The sequence below is a fragment of the Lemur catta genome, chromosome 1 (genome assembly GCF_020740605.2).
Source record: "Lemur catta isolate mLemCat1 chromosome 1, mLemCat1.pri, whole genome shotgun sequence".
NCBI classification, from domain to species: domain Eukaryota; kingdom Metazoa; phylum Chordata; class Mammalia; order Primates; family Lemuridae; genus Lemur; species Lemur catta.
In genome coordinates, this window is record NC_059128.1 from 195,088,483 (window position 1) to 195,105,930 (window position 17,448).

The 17,448-nt window shown below is 33.3% G+C and overlaps 1 protein-coding gene across 3 annotated transcripts in view; it reads right to left on the reverse strand.

Annotated features, from left to right (window-relative positions):
• The window catches only part of PDCD10 (programmed cell death 10), a 43,470-nt gene that overhangs the window by 9,698 nt on the left and 16,324 nt on the right, over positions 1-17,448 (reverse strand). For all 3 annotated transcript variants that reach the window (XM_045539591.1, XM_045539589.1, XM_045539590.1), the window contains exons 2-5: positions 17,118-17,331; positions 8,611-8,664; positions 1,522-1,639; positions 52-178 (exon numbers count right to left, since the gene is read on the reverse strand). In XM_045539591.1, the coding sequence (XP_045395547.1) occupies positions 52-178; positions 1,522-1,639; positions 8,611-8,664; positions 17,118-17,213 (395 nt within the window). In that variant the 5' untranslated portion in view covers positions 17,214-17,331. The remainder of the gene's footprint in view (positions 1-51; positions 179-1,521; positions 1,640-8,610; positions 8,665-17,117; positions 17,332-17,448) is intronic.

Here is a 17,448-nt window from a genome sequence, read left to right on the forward strand (position 1 = left end):
AGTTCCTTTGAAGTACTTTTACGAAAAGATCCAAAACAAAAAATCACTTACTTGATTGTCTGCAGAAACCTCACTCTGTCATTGATCTCATCTGGGATCTTACTAAGAATTTGTTTAAGTGCTCGTGCCTTTTCATTTAGGTCTTGGAATTCTGGCTCTGGTCGTTCAATCATATACTCTGATAAAATAAACACATAATAAAAAATACTATGCCACTCTCTGCCAACATCACATCTAAGAATTCCCAATGTTGGTCAAAGGTGAGTAGGGAAGAAAAAGGCCAGATAAACTAGGAAAGACAAGGTTGCAAAATAGAATTTTATTAGCATTTGACTTGACTTAGTCCAGCAGTAACAACAGGGTTCCCTCCAAGTAAAATATTACAAGATAAAAGACTAAATATTTTCAATGTGGGGTAAATGGAAATCCCCTGAAATCTGAAAATCAAGATAAACAGATTAAAAAGGGAGGCTTTATCATCAGTCCCCTGAAGATACATTCCACAAGGAAACCTTTAATTAAGTAATGATATCCATAACTAATGCAAAGGCAATATATATCTGCCAAAAGGAAAGATAAGTTTTATAATTTAAAACCCCTACATTGAATATATAACTGTTCGTTATAGTAAAACCCCAAATAACCTAATAAAATCTTTATTTAGCTCATTCTTGAAATCTCACCTAAAAACAAAACCACCACCATAAATCCAACATGAAACCTAGGAGCACAGAACAGCAATTTTGGAAAGGAGGTTCAATCAGACTTGGCAGAGGCAAAATAAACTTACCACCAGATTCACTGTAGACTTGGAAGCACTACAACTCTACTAATTCATCAAAATATTATAGCTTTACAGGCTGCAAATGCTCAAGTCTAAATAATGATGAGGGTTTTCTTATCAATCATGAAATCAGTTAAAATATCTACTTTTTGTTATTCCTCAATAAACATGGGAAATTATATATGTACATTTTTTTAAATTAGTGGGAAAATTGCTACTAAATTTAAGTGAAAATTAGAAATCCACTTCTAATTTTAAAAAGCAAAACTGAGAAAAGCAAAAGCCATGGTTGTATTGTTCTCCTAAATCTGTGCTTAAAAATAAAAAGATGCTATACTAACATTAAAAAAAAAACTCATTACTTTCAAACTGCTATTTGCTTAAAGACAATACAAAAGAAAATAACCATTCCAATAGAACTCACCTTTTAGTAAAACTAGAACTCAAAAAACATCGTACAAATGGGGAAAAAATTAATGCATGTAGCATAAACAAAACTTTTACTTCAATTAACTAAATCTCACAAATATAGAATAAAAACAAGAATTATTTTTCAATTTTACACAGATTTGTTTCCACTATCATCATTTTGTCATCATCATCATCATTGTAAGAAATAAGAAGAGTGAAGGAAAGGGAGAAAAGGGGAGGGGAGGAAGATCTTTTTGTCAAGTAATAGTGATTTAGAAAAAGTGCTTTTCAACAATTATAAAACTAAATAAGGTTCTTTCTGATACCTTCTACATCATCAGCTGCCATACGAAGAAGGGATTCCGTGAAGTTAATTTCTACGCTTTTTTTCTCTAAAATTTTCATAATGATGTCTTGTGTGAGACCTGGATTTTCTTTTTCAGCCTATAAGAAAGAGAAAGCTAGTTTTGAAATACAGATTTGGAATCAGTATTTTAAAACCAAAATTTAATTGTTTAGAACCTGTTGGGAACTTCTTAGACCAGTAACCTAAAAGGGCAGGAATCTTTGTAAATTAAAGTAGGTGTGGCATTCACTAATGTTTTGTTAGAGCTTCTGCATCAGTAACTTTTTACTATGACCATGGTTCCATTTTCCATTTGAACATAAAATACTTGACAAAGATAGAAATAAAGACTGTATATATTTTGGTAATTCATCAATTATTCTTCTTATTAGTTTATATATATTTAAGATTTTTAGCTTTTTATATTAGCTAATATCTCAACTTAAGGATCAAGCAATAACGCATCTTACCAGTATTTTGCAGATTCTTTGCATTTAAATAAACAGAATGCCAGAAAACCAAAACAAAATAAAAACAGAGTTTCTTTTTCAGGTTTTACTGAAGTTATATAATCTCTGAACTATTTTCCCACACAATGATTTTCATTTCCTATTTTTGTAGCAAGAATATTTCCTTCACTAGTTGCCAGAACATCATTAGTCCTTTTACTACCTTCTGAGCTTGTTTCACTAATGAATTTCCATTGGTTCTATGTTACTTAAATTCCCTAGGGCACTGAAATCTAGCCATTTCAACTGAGCAGAGTTCCGAGTTTACCAAAGTTAATTTTCAGATTTCAATTTTCCCCAGTAACTTTGTCTTATTTTGTTATTTTTTAAATTCCGTAATCATACTTGAAGTTTGTTTCCTTTAGAATGCCTGCCAATTTTAATCAGTATGCTGATGATTTCCTTTCTTTTTTGCTCTGATATTAAAAAGCAAATAGAAACAATTTATGATCTTAATCAGATGGCAATACTTTTACTTCCTTGTGTGTCAAGCAGACTTAACCTGTTTCTTCAATTCCTCTATCAGTGCAGATCCAGTTTTCTTCTGTTCCTATTGCTCTTTCCATTATAACATCTTGTTTCCCATTAGATCTCAAGTATCAAAAACTGAAAGGTTGTGGAATGAAATGAGAAAAGAAAATACACACATTTATCTCAATCCTGAGATCATTTTAACTGCTGTCAAAAGCTATTCAGGAAAATCATTCTGATAGATGATTAATAACAATAAAGCATGTCTGACTAGATCTCATTCTTTTACAGCCTATTTTGACTTTTCCTTCCCTGGATATATTCAAGATAGAATCTATTTTTTAAAAAGGAGTTGCCTTTAAAAGAAAAGCTGTCCAAATATGGCTTAAGATGTGACTTAGAGTATTAATTTGGTGAAGTGCCACAAAATTACATATAAGGTACTATTTGATAATAGTGGTTTATCCTCCTTCTCTAAGTAGCATTAAATCTACCTACACAATGAATTATCTTGGGGGACAGGGGTGCATTCTCTCTATGTGCTGGCAAGGAATGCCAGCAGAAAAATATCTCTCTAATTAAGTTATAGAAAGGTACTGAAAGGATGAAGTGAAGAAAATCTGAGAACAAATTCTCAACAACCAGTTGGTCTGGGGCCCCAAAATGCCTAAGCTAGAGCATTACAAAAGTCTGACAGAGGTCCCTTTCTCAATTCACAATGCCCAAAAGACATACTTAACAATGCTATTTAAGTAATTAGGTCCAAATAATAAAGTACTGTTTCCTAACAACTTAGCCTTAAAAATATACGCACATAAAATGGAAGAAAAATATTTTATTTCATTCTTAAATAACCATGGCTACTTTTTACTAGGATATATGACTGGGCATTGCACAATTTCTGAAACATTAAATTTAGATTGAACCCTGCCACTGTCATTTCTTCTTGCACATTGATTTTCTTGTGGTATTTCCTTCTTATCATAGTAGAAACTAAAAGTCCAGCTTCACAAAGATGAAATTGCAATCTAGCTTAGGAGTTCATGCAGTATCAAATAGATGTTGAGTATCACTGTATTTACTCAAATTTTTAAACTCTTTCACGACACCACTCTGAGTTTGCTATAGGCCCCCAAGGTGCCTAGGCACATTGTTTGGGAATAGCAGTCTTAGTATCTTCTGGCTAAAGTCCTGGTTACGCTATTTACTTCTTATTTTAAATGCCTAAATTTACGTAAAGCCTCAGATTGACAAAACAAATAGATCTGCTCTTAAACCAGAGACTCTGTAACTACCTACACCTCGAGGTTTTCCCTCGGAATACAACCTTGGACTTGGTGGATGTCCAATCTTTGAAAAGAATCCAGTTGATACAGAAAAATATTCCAAAGGGCAATACCATACACTCTCAACCTGGGAGACAGGACAACCTATCAGAACCTCTCAGAGCGAATAAGGGGGACAGGAAACCAAGAAGAATATAGTTGACCCTTGAACAACAGGGGTTTGAACTGTGTGAGTACACTTATATGCAGACTTTTTTATACAAAAAAATATTGAAAAAAATTTTGAAGATCTGTGACAATTTGAAAAACTTGCAGACAAAGCTCATAGACTAAAAATATCAAAAACATTAAGAAAAAGATATGTCATGAATACATAAAATTATGTAAATACTAGTCAATTTTATCATTTACTACCATAAAATATACACAAATCTATTATAAAAAGTTAAAATTTATCAAAACACACACAAACACTTATAGAATGTATGGCACCATTTGCAGCAGAAATATAAATAAACATAAAGAAAGATGCAGTATTAAATCATAACTGCATAAAATTAGCCATAGTACATACTGCATATGTAAAGTTGCTATTATGGTGAGCTCAAGTGTTACCAGTATACACTTAAAATGCCGTGTGACTTTAATCATCACCACATGATGATCAGTTCATCTCTCCGGTACAAATTAATCTCTCACAGTTCTCACATATATTTCATCATGTTTAGTGGAATACTGTAAACCCTGAATAACACCATGGGACCCATATGAAATGCCACTAGTGATGCTGGAAGTGCTCCCAAGAAACAGAGAAAAGTTATGGTATTACAAGAAAAAACTTGATTGTTTGATATGTTCCACAGATCGAAGTCTGCAGCTACAATTACCTTCCATTTCTAGATAAATGAATCCAGTGTAAGGACATTACAAAAATAGAAAAGGAAATTTATGAAGCTGCCACTGCAGCCATACCAGCAGACACAAAAACCTTGTACTTTATACAAAATACGTTTTTATCTAATAGTGAATATGCAGCTTTTATTTGGGTGCTGGACTGTTCTAAGAAAGGCATACCTGTAGACCCTAATATGATTTGAGAAAAAGTGAAGTCATTATATGGCAACTTAAATCAAAAGCAAGGTGAAAGATCTAAAGCTGGAGAATTTTTTGCTGGCAAAGGATGGTTTGATAATTTTACAAAGAGGTTTAGCTTAAAAAATATCAAGATAACATAAGTAGCTTCTGCTGACCAACAGGCAGCAGACAAGTCCCCAGATGCCATGGAGAAAATCACTGAGAAGAAAAGATAACTGAACAGTTTTTCTATGCAGATAAAAGTGCTCTAACCTGAAAAGGGGGGGAGGACCCAAAAAAGCTACAAAGGACATTTATTAGGAATAATGAGAGTGAGCACCAGGATTTAAGGCAGGCAGGGATAGGCTAACTCAATTGTCTTACACAAATGTGGTCAGGTTTGTGATCAGGACTGCCCTTATCTATAAAGCTACTAACTCCCGTGCCTTGACAGAGAAAAGATCAACAAATACCAGCTGCCAGTCTTGTAGTTGTACAAAAAGAAGGCCTGGACAATAAAAACCCTTTTTCTGGATTGGTTGCATCGATGCTTTTCGTCCCTGAAGTAAGGAAACACCCTGCCAGTAAGAGACTGCCTTCTAAAGTTCTTTTGATATTGGACAATTCCCCTGGCCACCCAGAACCCCATGAGGCCAACACCAAAGATGCTGAAGCATCTACTTGCCCCCCAAATACATCTCTAGTTGCGCTTCTAGATCCTAAGTTCCTTTAAAGCTAAAGGTACTTTTTACATACAGTACTCTGGGGAAAGGACTGTCAATACTATGTAAGAGAACCCTGATAGAAGATCATCAAAGTCTGGAAGGATTACACCATTGAAGATGCCATTGTTACAGAAAAAGCCACGAAAGCCATTAAGCCCAAAACGATAAATTCCTGAAGAAAACTGTGCCCAGATGTTGTACATGACTTTATAGGATCTGTAACAGAGCCACTCAAGGAAATCATGAAAGACACTGTGGATACAGCAAAAAGGTAAGGGGTGAAGGTTTTCAAGAAATGGATCTTGGAGAAATTCAAGAGCTGACAGGCACCACACCAGAAGAATGACAGAAGATGACATGGTGCAGATGAGTGCTTCTGAACCAGTGCCAAATGATGATGAAGATATAAAAGCAGCAATGCCAGAAAACAAAGTGACACTGGACAATCTGGCACAAGAATTCTGATTATTCAAGACTGTTTGACTTTTTTTATAACATGGACTGTTCTATAACACAGGCACTGAAACTAAAGCAAATGGTGAAACATGAATTGGTACCATATAGAAACATTTTTACAGATACGAAAAGCAAAAAGTCAGACAGAAATTATGATGTATTTTCATAAAGTTATACCAAGTGTGCCTGCCTCACCTGCCTCCCCTTTCACCTCCTCTACTACTGCTCTTCCTCCTCCTCCTCAGCCTACTTAATGTGAATACAACGTGAGTAAAAATCTTTATAACTCGCTTCCACTAAATGAATAGTAGGTATATTTTCTCTTCCTTATGATTTCTTAAAAATATTTTCTTTTCTCTAACTTACTTTACTATAAAAATACAGCATATATACATATAACATATAAAATATGTGTTGTTCATGTCACTGATAATACCTCTGATCAATAATAGACTATTAGTAGTTAAGTTTTGGGGTAGTCAAAAGTTATACTCCGGTTTTTGACTGTGTAAGGGGTTGGCATCCCTAACCCCCACATTGTTCATGGGTCAACAATATATGTTAAAACATAATATTCAAAAGTATTATATTATCTTGAGAAAAATTACTTTAGTCTTATTCTCCAAATAACAAGTTTGATAAAATTACTGTTGTTGTGGACCAAGAACTGGAAACATGGATGTAAAAGATCTTCTAACTGATGAGGGTTTTTTCGTATTTTTCAAAAAGGTTATAGTGTAAAAAACAAAAATCTTCATTTTTAAACACATATACTCCTTCAATTTCATTTGAAATTTAAGAAATTAAATGTGATAATTAAAAACAAATGAATGCAAAATTGGTTAATTTGTTTTCCTCCAAAATAACTTCTACTACCTTCAGTTAAGAATCAGTACTGTGGATAAGAAGATTTATGCATGAATCAAAGCAGATCTATCATAGTCACATGATTGTACTTCAGTGTTAAATAATCAGCTTATATGTTAGGATGTTACAAGAAAAAGCCTTAGAAAATTCACTATTTTATCTCTTTTATGAATATCATTGAAGATGTCATCTACTCCTTCAGAAAAGGTCCTTTTTTTGAAGAGTCACAGGACAAATTTCTCTCTGTTCTTGGTATCAGGAAAACTGAAAAACTGACTTTTGCCTTGCAGATACTATACAGTGCAGAAGATCATTTTTCCTTCTTTTCTTCAGCCACAAAGATGCTTAAGATAGTCACTGTCATGCCTCCTTAGTGACCAAATATGCCATTCCAAAACCAAACTGATGCTCAAAGAAGAAAACAATAACAAAACTGATTATGGTATTGCTTCAATAATTTTCTTCATTAAGTCAATGATTGTGCAGGATGTATTTTAATGAACTAGTAAAATGTATGCACACACACTGAACCACAGGGTATTAAACACATCAAAAAAATTCTATTCCAACGTATATAATGTAAATTTTTGTGGTGATGTAAGACAGGTGTCTAGTGACATTACCTATGCTACCAGTTAACAGTGGTATCAATAAACTAATCCTATGTGTCATAAAAAGAAAGTAAGCTAAATGAATTTATAGCTTCAACTCCAATGAAACTTCATTATAAATTTATTTCACATTTAAACATTAAAATATTTTATCTGACAAGTTATTTTAGCTACTGATAGGAACAAACTCACAAATAAGAATTAAAATATTTGAGGTGGAGGGGCAGATAAAGTTTTATATTAAAGAATACACTCAACATGTACAATAAGTCTCTACAGTAGGGCTGTCCAACAGAAATATAATGTGAGCAACAAATATGAGCCACCTACGTAATTTCAAGTTTTCTAGTGGTCACATTAAAAAGTAAAAAAAAAAAAAAAAGGTGAAATTATCTTACTAGTACATCCAAAATATTATTTCAACATGTAATCAGTATAAAATACCTATTACTGAGATATTTTATTTTCCTTTTATTGTGTGAAGTCTTCAAAATCTCTATTTTATAGTTTGAACACATCTCAATTTGAACTAGTCATATCATATGTGCTCAACAGCACCATGTGGCTAGTAAAAATCCATGAACAGAACAGCTCAGGTCTGAAGACAATGAAAACAACCAATCCTGAGTGACTTAACTGTGTATTCTCCTTAATCCATGACATTAATATACGAAGGTATTATTTTCCCACTCAGAAACACTGTTTTATACTTACGCTCTATAATTAAACAATATGAAGAACACCTTTTCAAGTTATAATTTTACAAATAAATTTTTAACAAGACTAAAAAAAAAAAAAAGAATTAGAAAATATAATCTAAAGTTAAAGAGAGAACACTCTGAAGAAGTCAGTTTCAAAAGCACAAAGCAATGAAAAGATGAATACTAAGGAAATAGCATTTGTTCCAGTTCACCTTTGGGAAGTGTTTTAAGCTTTACGGAATACACTAAAACGGGCATAAGAAGATTTAAAAGGTTTTCATTAAATGAAAATAAACTGGCAACCATTACATAGCATTTATATTTATAAATAACATATGCTTTAATCATAATAAATTATTTTCACCTCACCTTAATGAAAGCGGCTCTCAGTGTCTGAGCTGCAGACAGATTTACTCGTTCTAGCTGCAATAAAAATTTAAAATCATTAGTATCAATTTTCTTAAGCAAAGTACATTTCTGATAATCCATTCTGTAGTAATCATATTGATATATCCATCCTTTAATCAATAAAAATACTTGTTAACAATTGTAAATCACCATAATTCTTCAAATAGGCTAAAATTTTCAATGGAAAACATGAAAAATTATCTATTCATTTATTACTTTTCTAAAAAGTAAGATTCACTCTACACCTTAAAACTAGGTTTAAGTACAAAGTAACAACAACATAAGTCCTTATAGAAAAAATAAACACATTTATGTAAATTATTAACTCTCAATGCTTTCTTGCCGAAGCTATAGTTTTGCTGGGCAAATCATGGCAAGTGTGCATGTGTGTGATGAATTTAAAATGACCAACATAAGGAAAAGATTTGTTTTTTTGATTCTTTCTATTTACCATCTTATTCCTTTTTAATTGATTTTCAATCCCTCAGACAGGGATTAAGTTAAGATTAGTCTATTTTATTAACTTGCAAATAGTGCTGATAAAAGGTTTGTTTGGTACTCAAATTGAAAACTTGTATCATCTGGAATTCAGAGATGCTTATCTGTCCTCTATTTCATCTGGATAAAGAAATGGTGATCTAAAATATTGAAACAAAAGTTCAATCCAAATGCTTACAATTTTTATATCAAATAGGTGAAGCTTATAATTTCAAAAGATAAATGTCCTTATTACATACTTTATATAATTCAGTTTTCAGTGAACCAAAGGAGGTATAGAATTTTATAAAAATAACTCCATTTGTTGAAGAGTTAACTGCCAGGCTTAAAAATAACTAGCTTCAGTTAAATTCTGATTTCCTGAGTCCCTAAGGATTGAGCTAGTTAACTAAGTAAAACTGTATATATATTTTTATTTGGGATAATATTAAATGTTGGAAAATAATGTAACCTTTATAGATTTTTACACAAGTAGAATATTTCTGCAAAACCCTTGTGAACACATATCATATTATGCAATAAATAGTCCTCCCTTAAGGCAATGAAAGTGTATGTTTTGCTTCAGAAATGACATACACACACACACACACACACACACACACACTCTCTCTCTCTCTCTCTCACTCACACACAGTCCCCTACAGGATCTCCAACACTTTAAATCAATTTATTTTTTAAATAACACAGTTAGAAATGCCAAGAAACATATCTCCCTATGAATTATTCACCATAAACACAAACCAACAGTAATAAAAATCTACTAAAATAATTCATCTCTCAAAAAACAATCAACCATTTAGCTTTAGCAGTTAACTTGGTTTCTACAAATCTTGTAAAATCTAATATTGCCTCAGTAGGTAAAAGGCAAAGGACAAGGAGCCCAGTACACAAATACAGTAAAGAAGTAACTACGTAAGTAGTTTTTTAAATTAACAAAAGCATGTTTCCAAAAATGAAAAAAGTTCTCTACTTCTATGTAACTGATGTAATTATAACGAATACTACTTAAGATTGACATAACAATACAGGTCATTAGGTCTCAAGTTCTCGTCATGCAACAGAGGTAGGGACAAACAGGATGAATGTTTCCATTCTGATAGGAACCCATTTCCTTATTTGAGTTTACACCACACTCTAACTCCTTTCAACAAGTCAAATGTCTGAGTCAGATGTGTGCCTTCAAGTATCAGCATTATTAACTCATTCTGTACTGGCCATCACAGGTATATAAAAAGGTCAAGGATAGTAAGATGCCCAGAAAAGTTAGTGAAGAGCCAATAAAATCATCCAAGATATATACCAACATCTCTAGATTTCTAGAGTAAGTTTACACACATATATATATATTACCAAAAAAGAGGAAGTCACAGGAAGGTCAGACATATACTAAATCAAAAATCTGTGAGCTGTGCAGTACTTCACCAGAACTCTGCTGGGAGTCATTTTGGGATATATTGCAGTTATGCATCATTTAATGACAGGGATACGTTCTGAGAAATGCATCATTAGGCGATTTTGTCATTGTGCAAACATCATAGAGTGTACTTACATAAACCTAGACGGTACAGCCTACAACACACCACAGCTATATGGCAAACAGCCTATCATGCCTAGGCTACAAACTTGTACAGCATACCACTGTAGTGAATATTCTAACACAGTGGTAAGTATTTGTGTATATAAATACATCTAAACATTGCTACAATGTTACAACACTTAAACATCACTAGATGATATAAATTTTTCAGCTCCATTATAATCTTATGGGACAATCATATACACAGTTCATCACTGACAGAAACATTATGCAGCACATGACTACATATACCCACATGTCTCACAATAAACCCAACAGGCTTTCTTACTCATATAGTACCCATACTGCCCAAGGCAATACCAGGCAAATAGGCACAAACAGTAGGTACTGTCTGAATTGAATTTAATCTCTCATGCACAATTTTATCAAATTGTTCTTAAATATATTGATAAATTCAGCCTGTACTACTTAGGCAGCAAGACATGTTATCTCCCTTATTAAAAAGGGCTTCTCTTTTAGGCTTCTCACTTGTGATATATGATTTGACAAAATTATGTTCATCTTACCAGTGCCTTTGATGACAGTAGCAGGTCTGATAATACTATCCCAATAACAGCTACCCTTTATTACCAAGTATCTATTATGGACTTGGAGTATCTTTATATAGAATATCACTAATCCTCATCATAAATCTGTAGATATCATCTCCATTTTACAGGGGAAGAAACTCTGTATAAATCTATCTATCCAATGTTAACAGGTATTAAGTACAGGGACAGGATTCACATCAGATCTGTCTGGCTCCAAATCCTGCACACAAGCCACTAATGCCACCCTAACTCCCTATACTCACTCCTTCCACACTGAAGTTTCTTTAACTGCTGGTTCTTTAAGGACCAACATGTTCTTGAGGTTCTACCACATGCCAGGAAGTCAACGTGAAGAAATACAAAGAAATAGACTATAGTCCTGGACCCTCAGATCAATTTAAGCAAGCAGCTATGTTAAAAGTGATGGGGTCATCATCAGCTAAAGTAGAAAGAAAAGTCTTCATGAAGATGGGATGGATCTGAACTGGAGTTAAAGAATGTGGCTTGGCCTCTTAAAATCATCTTCCCTGGAAGTTCTCCCACTTAGGGATTGGTAACACATAGGTGTAATGATTTTATGTGAAGTTTAGAACAGAAAAGGATTTAAATTTTGTTTCCAATACTTTTACTGAGTCCAGCTCTCTCTGAGTTTTTGGGTTAACAATCTTTGGCTAAGGTATCTTTAAAGAACCAATGCAATAATTTTCTTAGTAGTAAATGACAGCACATGTACCATATTTTGGGTCCAGTGAAGGAGGAATATATAACTACACCATGCATTAATGGATACTGGCACAGGGAGAGGCACCGGTTGGCCTTTAACTATTAAAGACTTCCACGTCACCAGTAAAAGAGTAAGGAAAAATAAGAAAATGAGAGAGATAAGGGTACATAATATTTCATCTCACCTCAAAGGAGACGAAAACTGCCATTGAAACACATTTGGAGGGAATGGACAGGCTGAGTGAGCCTAACATTAGGTCTCACCTCAACCTCACATTTTGCCTACTCTCAGTTTTGTGAGCTCCTTCTGCAGCTTATTCTTGATACCTTTTTAAGATACTTACTATCAACTGCAAATCTGTCAAATTTACTTTGTTTCATTTATACAAATGAAATGTTATTTTAAAATCTTATGCATAATTTCAATTCCATAGAGAGTTCACTTACGGTATTATTCTCTCTAAAATTTTGAGTTCACTCCTATACTTTACAGCATCAAGCTAATTTCCTTAACCCATTAATAATAAAAGTAAAAAAAACATTTAGCCCTTTGCTCAGGTTTTAAAGACTCTTACTTTCACAACAATGTTTTTTTAAGGGTCAAAATAATTAAGTTAACTGGTTCTGAATTGTCTAGAAATCTGCTTCCTCAGAATCAGGCAAGATTTGATTTTTCCCACGTTGACAGCCTTCTCCCTACCCATCCTCCACAAAGATTATTGATCCTATTTTCTCAAAAAGAAAGTAAACTTCCCCAAGTCATAAGAATAAAAACTTCAGGTACATCTCTTGTTATTCAAATGAGAATGAGGTGAGTCAGGTCAAAAACAAGCATGCCAGAAGGATAGAAAGTACAGGGAATAATTTTCTGAGCTGCCACAGAGAAAGTAAATGTAATCTGCTGTGTTTTGTACACAGGCATTCAATGTTTCTAAAAGAATCAGTTGCTGGGGTTTGCCAAGATATCTGGCCAAAAATGTAAGCAGAACCACCTATTATAAAAACATTCCATTAAAACATTGCCTATAAGTACACAAAACTGTAGAATATGTTCAAAATTTTGTCAGAAAATCTATCTGAAAGACTCCTTAACAGTAATAGCTAACACTTACCACATGCCTGGTACTACTGTAAACACTTTATACTACATTAACTCATTTATTTCACAGAGCTGTTGTGAGAATTAAGTATATAGTTGATTATAGCCATTTAACAGATAAAAAAACTGAGTCAAGATTATATAGTCTAGTAAGTAGAAGAGCTAATTCAAACCCAAAATGTTAACTATGATCACCTTTGGATGGTGGGATTCCAGGTGAAATCCATACCTTCATTATGGAGAAGTATGTTTACTATGCTCAAATCTGAGGTCTGATTTGTTTTCAATAAGAAAAAATATATAAAATATGTGGGTAAAGTTAAAAGAAGTATTCCTAGCTTTCATTTGCTTTACTAAGAAAAATTAAGAGTAGCACATCTGCCAAGGGTTGACAGAAATAGCTGATTCAGAAGCTTCTGAATAGAATACTATTTATTCAGAAGCATACTTTTGTGTAATTTATTAATAAACATATAAACATTTGATGATTTAAAATTCACATTTAGTTGCAAAATTGTTTATTTCTCAAAATATAACACATTGCTTCAGAAAAAAATTCCTCTAAAAGGTCATAGGAAAGAAGATACATGGCTTTTTTGCCCCTGGAATGAAGAACTGAGCCACTGCACTGTCATCTTCCATATACAAAAAATCAGTGAGAAATAATACAGTTATATGAGAACCTGATCTAGGACTTGGAGTGAAGTTTCTAGAAACCCATTATTCCATAATGTAACCAGCCAACCTATTTCACGGTACATTTACAACACGAGAAATATACTTGGACTCTGAACTCCTCAGCAGCTGATTAAACAGAAAGCCTACTCCTTCTCAGCTGTCTTGGCATAGTTTTGTTAAGTTTAGCAAGCATCAAGCTCTACAAATGCCATAAATAACTTTGCCTTGTAAGCTGGAGTGACAGTACTAAAATTTCCCCCAGGTGTAAGGATGTCGTATTAGTTAAGAACCTTTTAAAAGATGATTTCTAGACTACCACTGTAGATATCATGGATCTAATATTAAGATGAGAACGAGTAAGCTTTTTAACTCTTAAATACATTGTGGACAAGATTTAGTGAATCATTTAGCTTCAGAGTAAAACATTCATCCCTAGGGTGGTACTACTTTTCTGGAAGATTAATTTGACAATCATTTTCATCTTTAAATCTGCACAGCACAGAAAAAGAGCCAAACTGAATATATAATATTCCCCATTAGATTTATAGAAAAATTCATGGCTGAACTACAGTTAAACATTAATTTTAGGTATTAGGTATCTTATTTAGATGTTATACCAGAATACCAAAGAATAATGCTAGTATTTTATTATTAATCAAACACTTCATATTTGAAGGCACAATAATTATTTGACTCCATTCCTAAATCAAGCCCTAGATTTCGTCACTATCAAAGAGAAACTTACTAATCACCATCACTATTCCTAAAACCTTGTAGAGTTCTGAACATGTTTTTGAATAGATGACTGATTTTTAAAAAAGCTTGATATCATAATGTTAGATCAGTAAATTCAATTTGAAAATTAGACTCCACCAATTTGCTATGGTCTCTCTCAGTGTACCACGTTCAGCCACTTCATTTTCAAACTTTACTTCTAACAATTTAATTCCCTCGACCAACTATGAATCATTTGGTGATGTGGTCTAATTTTGGGCCCACTGAACCACATGTTTTAAGATTTCATCTAGAGATAATCATTGCCTCTATTTATGGAAGAGACTTACTGGTCCACTCACGGCCACTTCTTTTTCTTTCAAGTTAATTTCCCTTACACATGAATAAAATTAGAAAAGGTATATTAATATTAATCCCAATAATATTACTGGAATCCCACATTCTATATAATTCTTTTGCAAAGTCAAGGTTCAAAAGACAACTCAGATTGTTAAAACAAAAGCTTTTCTTTCTCATTTTTCTTCATTAATCAGAGGATCAAACTGAAGCTCTGCAATGTAACTTTTCCTCCCTTCAAGTAAAGACTCAAAATACCAGATAAATACACAAAATTTTCCCAAAAAACTTTGCCCAATAACCTATCAATTTAGAGATACAGACATGGAAAGAGGGAGTACCTCTGAGTGGAATTATGATAATGGTTTCTGGAATACCTGAGAAGTTCAAACTCTAATTTAATTGTTACCAAGATAGGTTACTCATTGTCTCCTTACCTAATTCCAGTACAAGGATAATTTAAAAATTTATTTGCTTAAATACCTGTGTTCCCTAATAGATTCTCAAGAACAGGCATGTTAGCTTTTTCTTCTACACACTTCCAGACCCTAACAGAGGACTCAGCAAATAAATGGATGGCATTCAGTGAATATTTACTGAACAGAACTGAAGCACTTGCTTCTAACAACAGCTACTTAAGTATCAGAACAAAAATGGTGAAATTAATTACTGGAGTGTTGGCCACAGCTGCCACAGATGGGCATAACTAGACCTAAAAGAATACTTCCAATGCTACTATAGTAGCAATATAATCTTAGGTTTTTCAAAAGATGCTTCCTCCTTAGCAACAAAACTCCTAAATTTTCCAATCTCCTTTGCAGCTAGGTTTGGTTATGAAACTAAGCTATTGCCAATGAAATGTAAGTGGAAATCTTGTGTAGGCCTTTCAAAAGGGCTACTTTAAGGAAGCAGGACTCTACTCCCTACTCCATTTTCCCCCTTCCAGACAACAACTTTGGACATGATGGATGTGCTTCAGCAACTGTCCTACATGCCAAGCTGACATTGATAATAGAAGCCAAGCACTAGGATGGTGGAGCAGAAGATAGGAACCTGAGTTCCTGATGACACTGAGTCGTAAAGACACTATCTCTGGACCACTTGCCTCCAGAATCTTTTGTGTAACAGAGAAATAAACTTTTACCCAAGCCACGATTTTGAATTTTCTCTCATGGTTGCTGAATCTAACACTACTTGACAGTGTTTGAAATTTCAAAATATATGTCTGAATTGGCAACTAGGTCTGTGGATTTCATGTTAAAGAAGGTAAATGTATCACTCTCTACCCCCAATATTTAAGATCATAAAATACATCAACTGCAGTCAAACTCAAAAATGTGAGAAAAATGGTTTTGAAATTCAGAATTTTACTCTAATAAAAACATCTTACAAAAAGAGATGAAAAGTCATTGGAAATGGTACGGGTTTCCAGACTATAATAGCAACAAAAAGGTTAATGTTGTTAAAGGCTAATTAGATTAATAAAATAGCAAAAAAGTGATTATTAAATTTTTAAAAAAGGCTGAAGCCAATGGATTTGGAGTCCAGAGACCTAGATTTGATTTTAATCTTAAGTAATTTTAGGAAAATAAGTTCATATTTCAGAGCCTCAGCTCACAATTAAAAGAGACTACTTAAATGATCTCTAAGGAACTTCTAGCTCTAAAATTCTCTATATACTATAGTATGTTAACTTAAATGAAAAACCAAAAATGTATTAAATCCAAAATAATTCCTCAAATAAAAAAGCAATCATGTCCTTACCCAGATACAAAGCAATGGTATCTTCCAAATATCAGTTAAAAAATGTTTTGTCACCACCAATAGTAACTTATTAGGATCTCTGTGCCTGCTACCTAGAACGTACTTTTCTCTAACTCTTCAACTAACTCTTATTTCTTTCAGATCTTAGAATATATGTCCCCTCTTCAGTGAAGCCTGTTCTGACCCCTAAAATAGGTTCCACCTGCTATTTTCTTTCTTAATACACTTTTTAAAAGCTTCATAACACTTACTACAATTTTTCATTTATATAATTATTTATGTTCTTTATTCAATGTCTATCTCTCTCACTATGGTGCAACCTCCAGAGGGAAGTGGCATATTTGTTTGATTTTGTTTTCACCATTTTATGCCCTGATACAATGTCTAACACACAGATGGAATTCATTTATGCTAGTATTTAATATTTGCTAAAGAACAAGCAGATAAATAAATGAAGCAGGCATTAAAGAACTGCAGAGATCATATGAGGAAATGTTTACCCACTTACCTCATTAAACACAGGATACATGACTGCATAAAGGGGCATAGAAACCATGGAAGTGGTCTCAGCTTCATTCTTCATCTCTTCCATTGTCATCCTCATTCAAAAGCCAACTACAGTAGAAAAAGCAATGCTAAAATGGAGAAGAATCTTCATTCACTACAGTGTTTCCTCTCTTTTTTTGTGTGATGAAAGAATAGGGCACCAAACACACACTGACCTGGTGAAGGAGGAAGAAAGAAGACATATTTACTATTTTAAGGAGAAATGACAAATACCAATAATTTTCCTTTCCAAATCACAGAGTTCCTCTCTTATGAACAGCTGATTTGTTAAT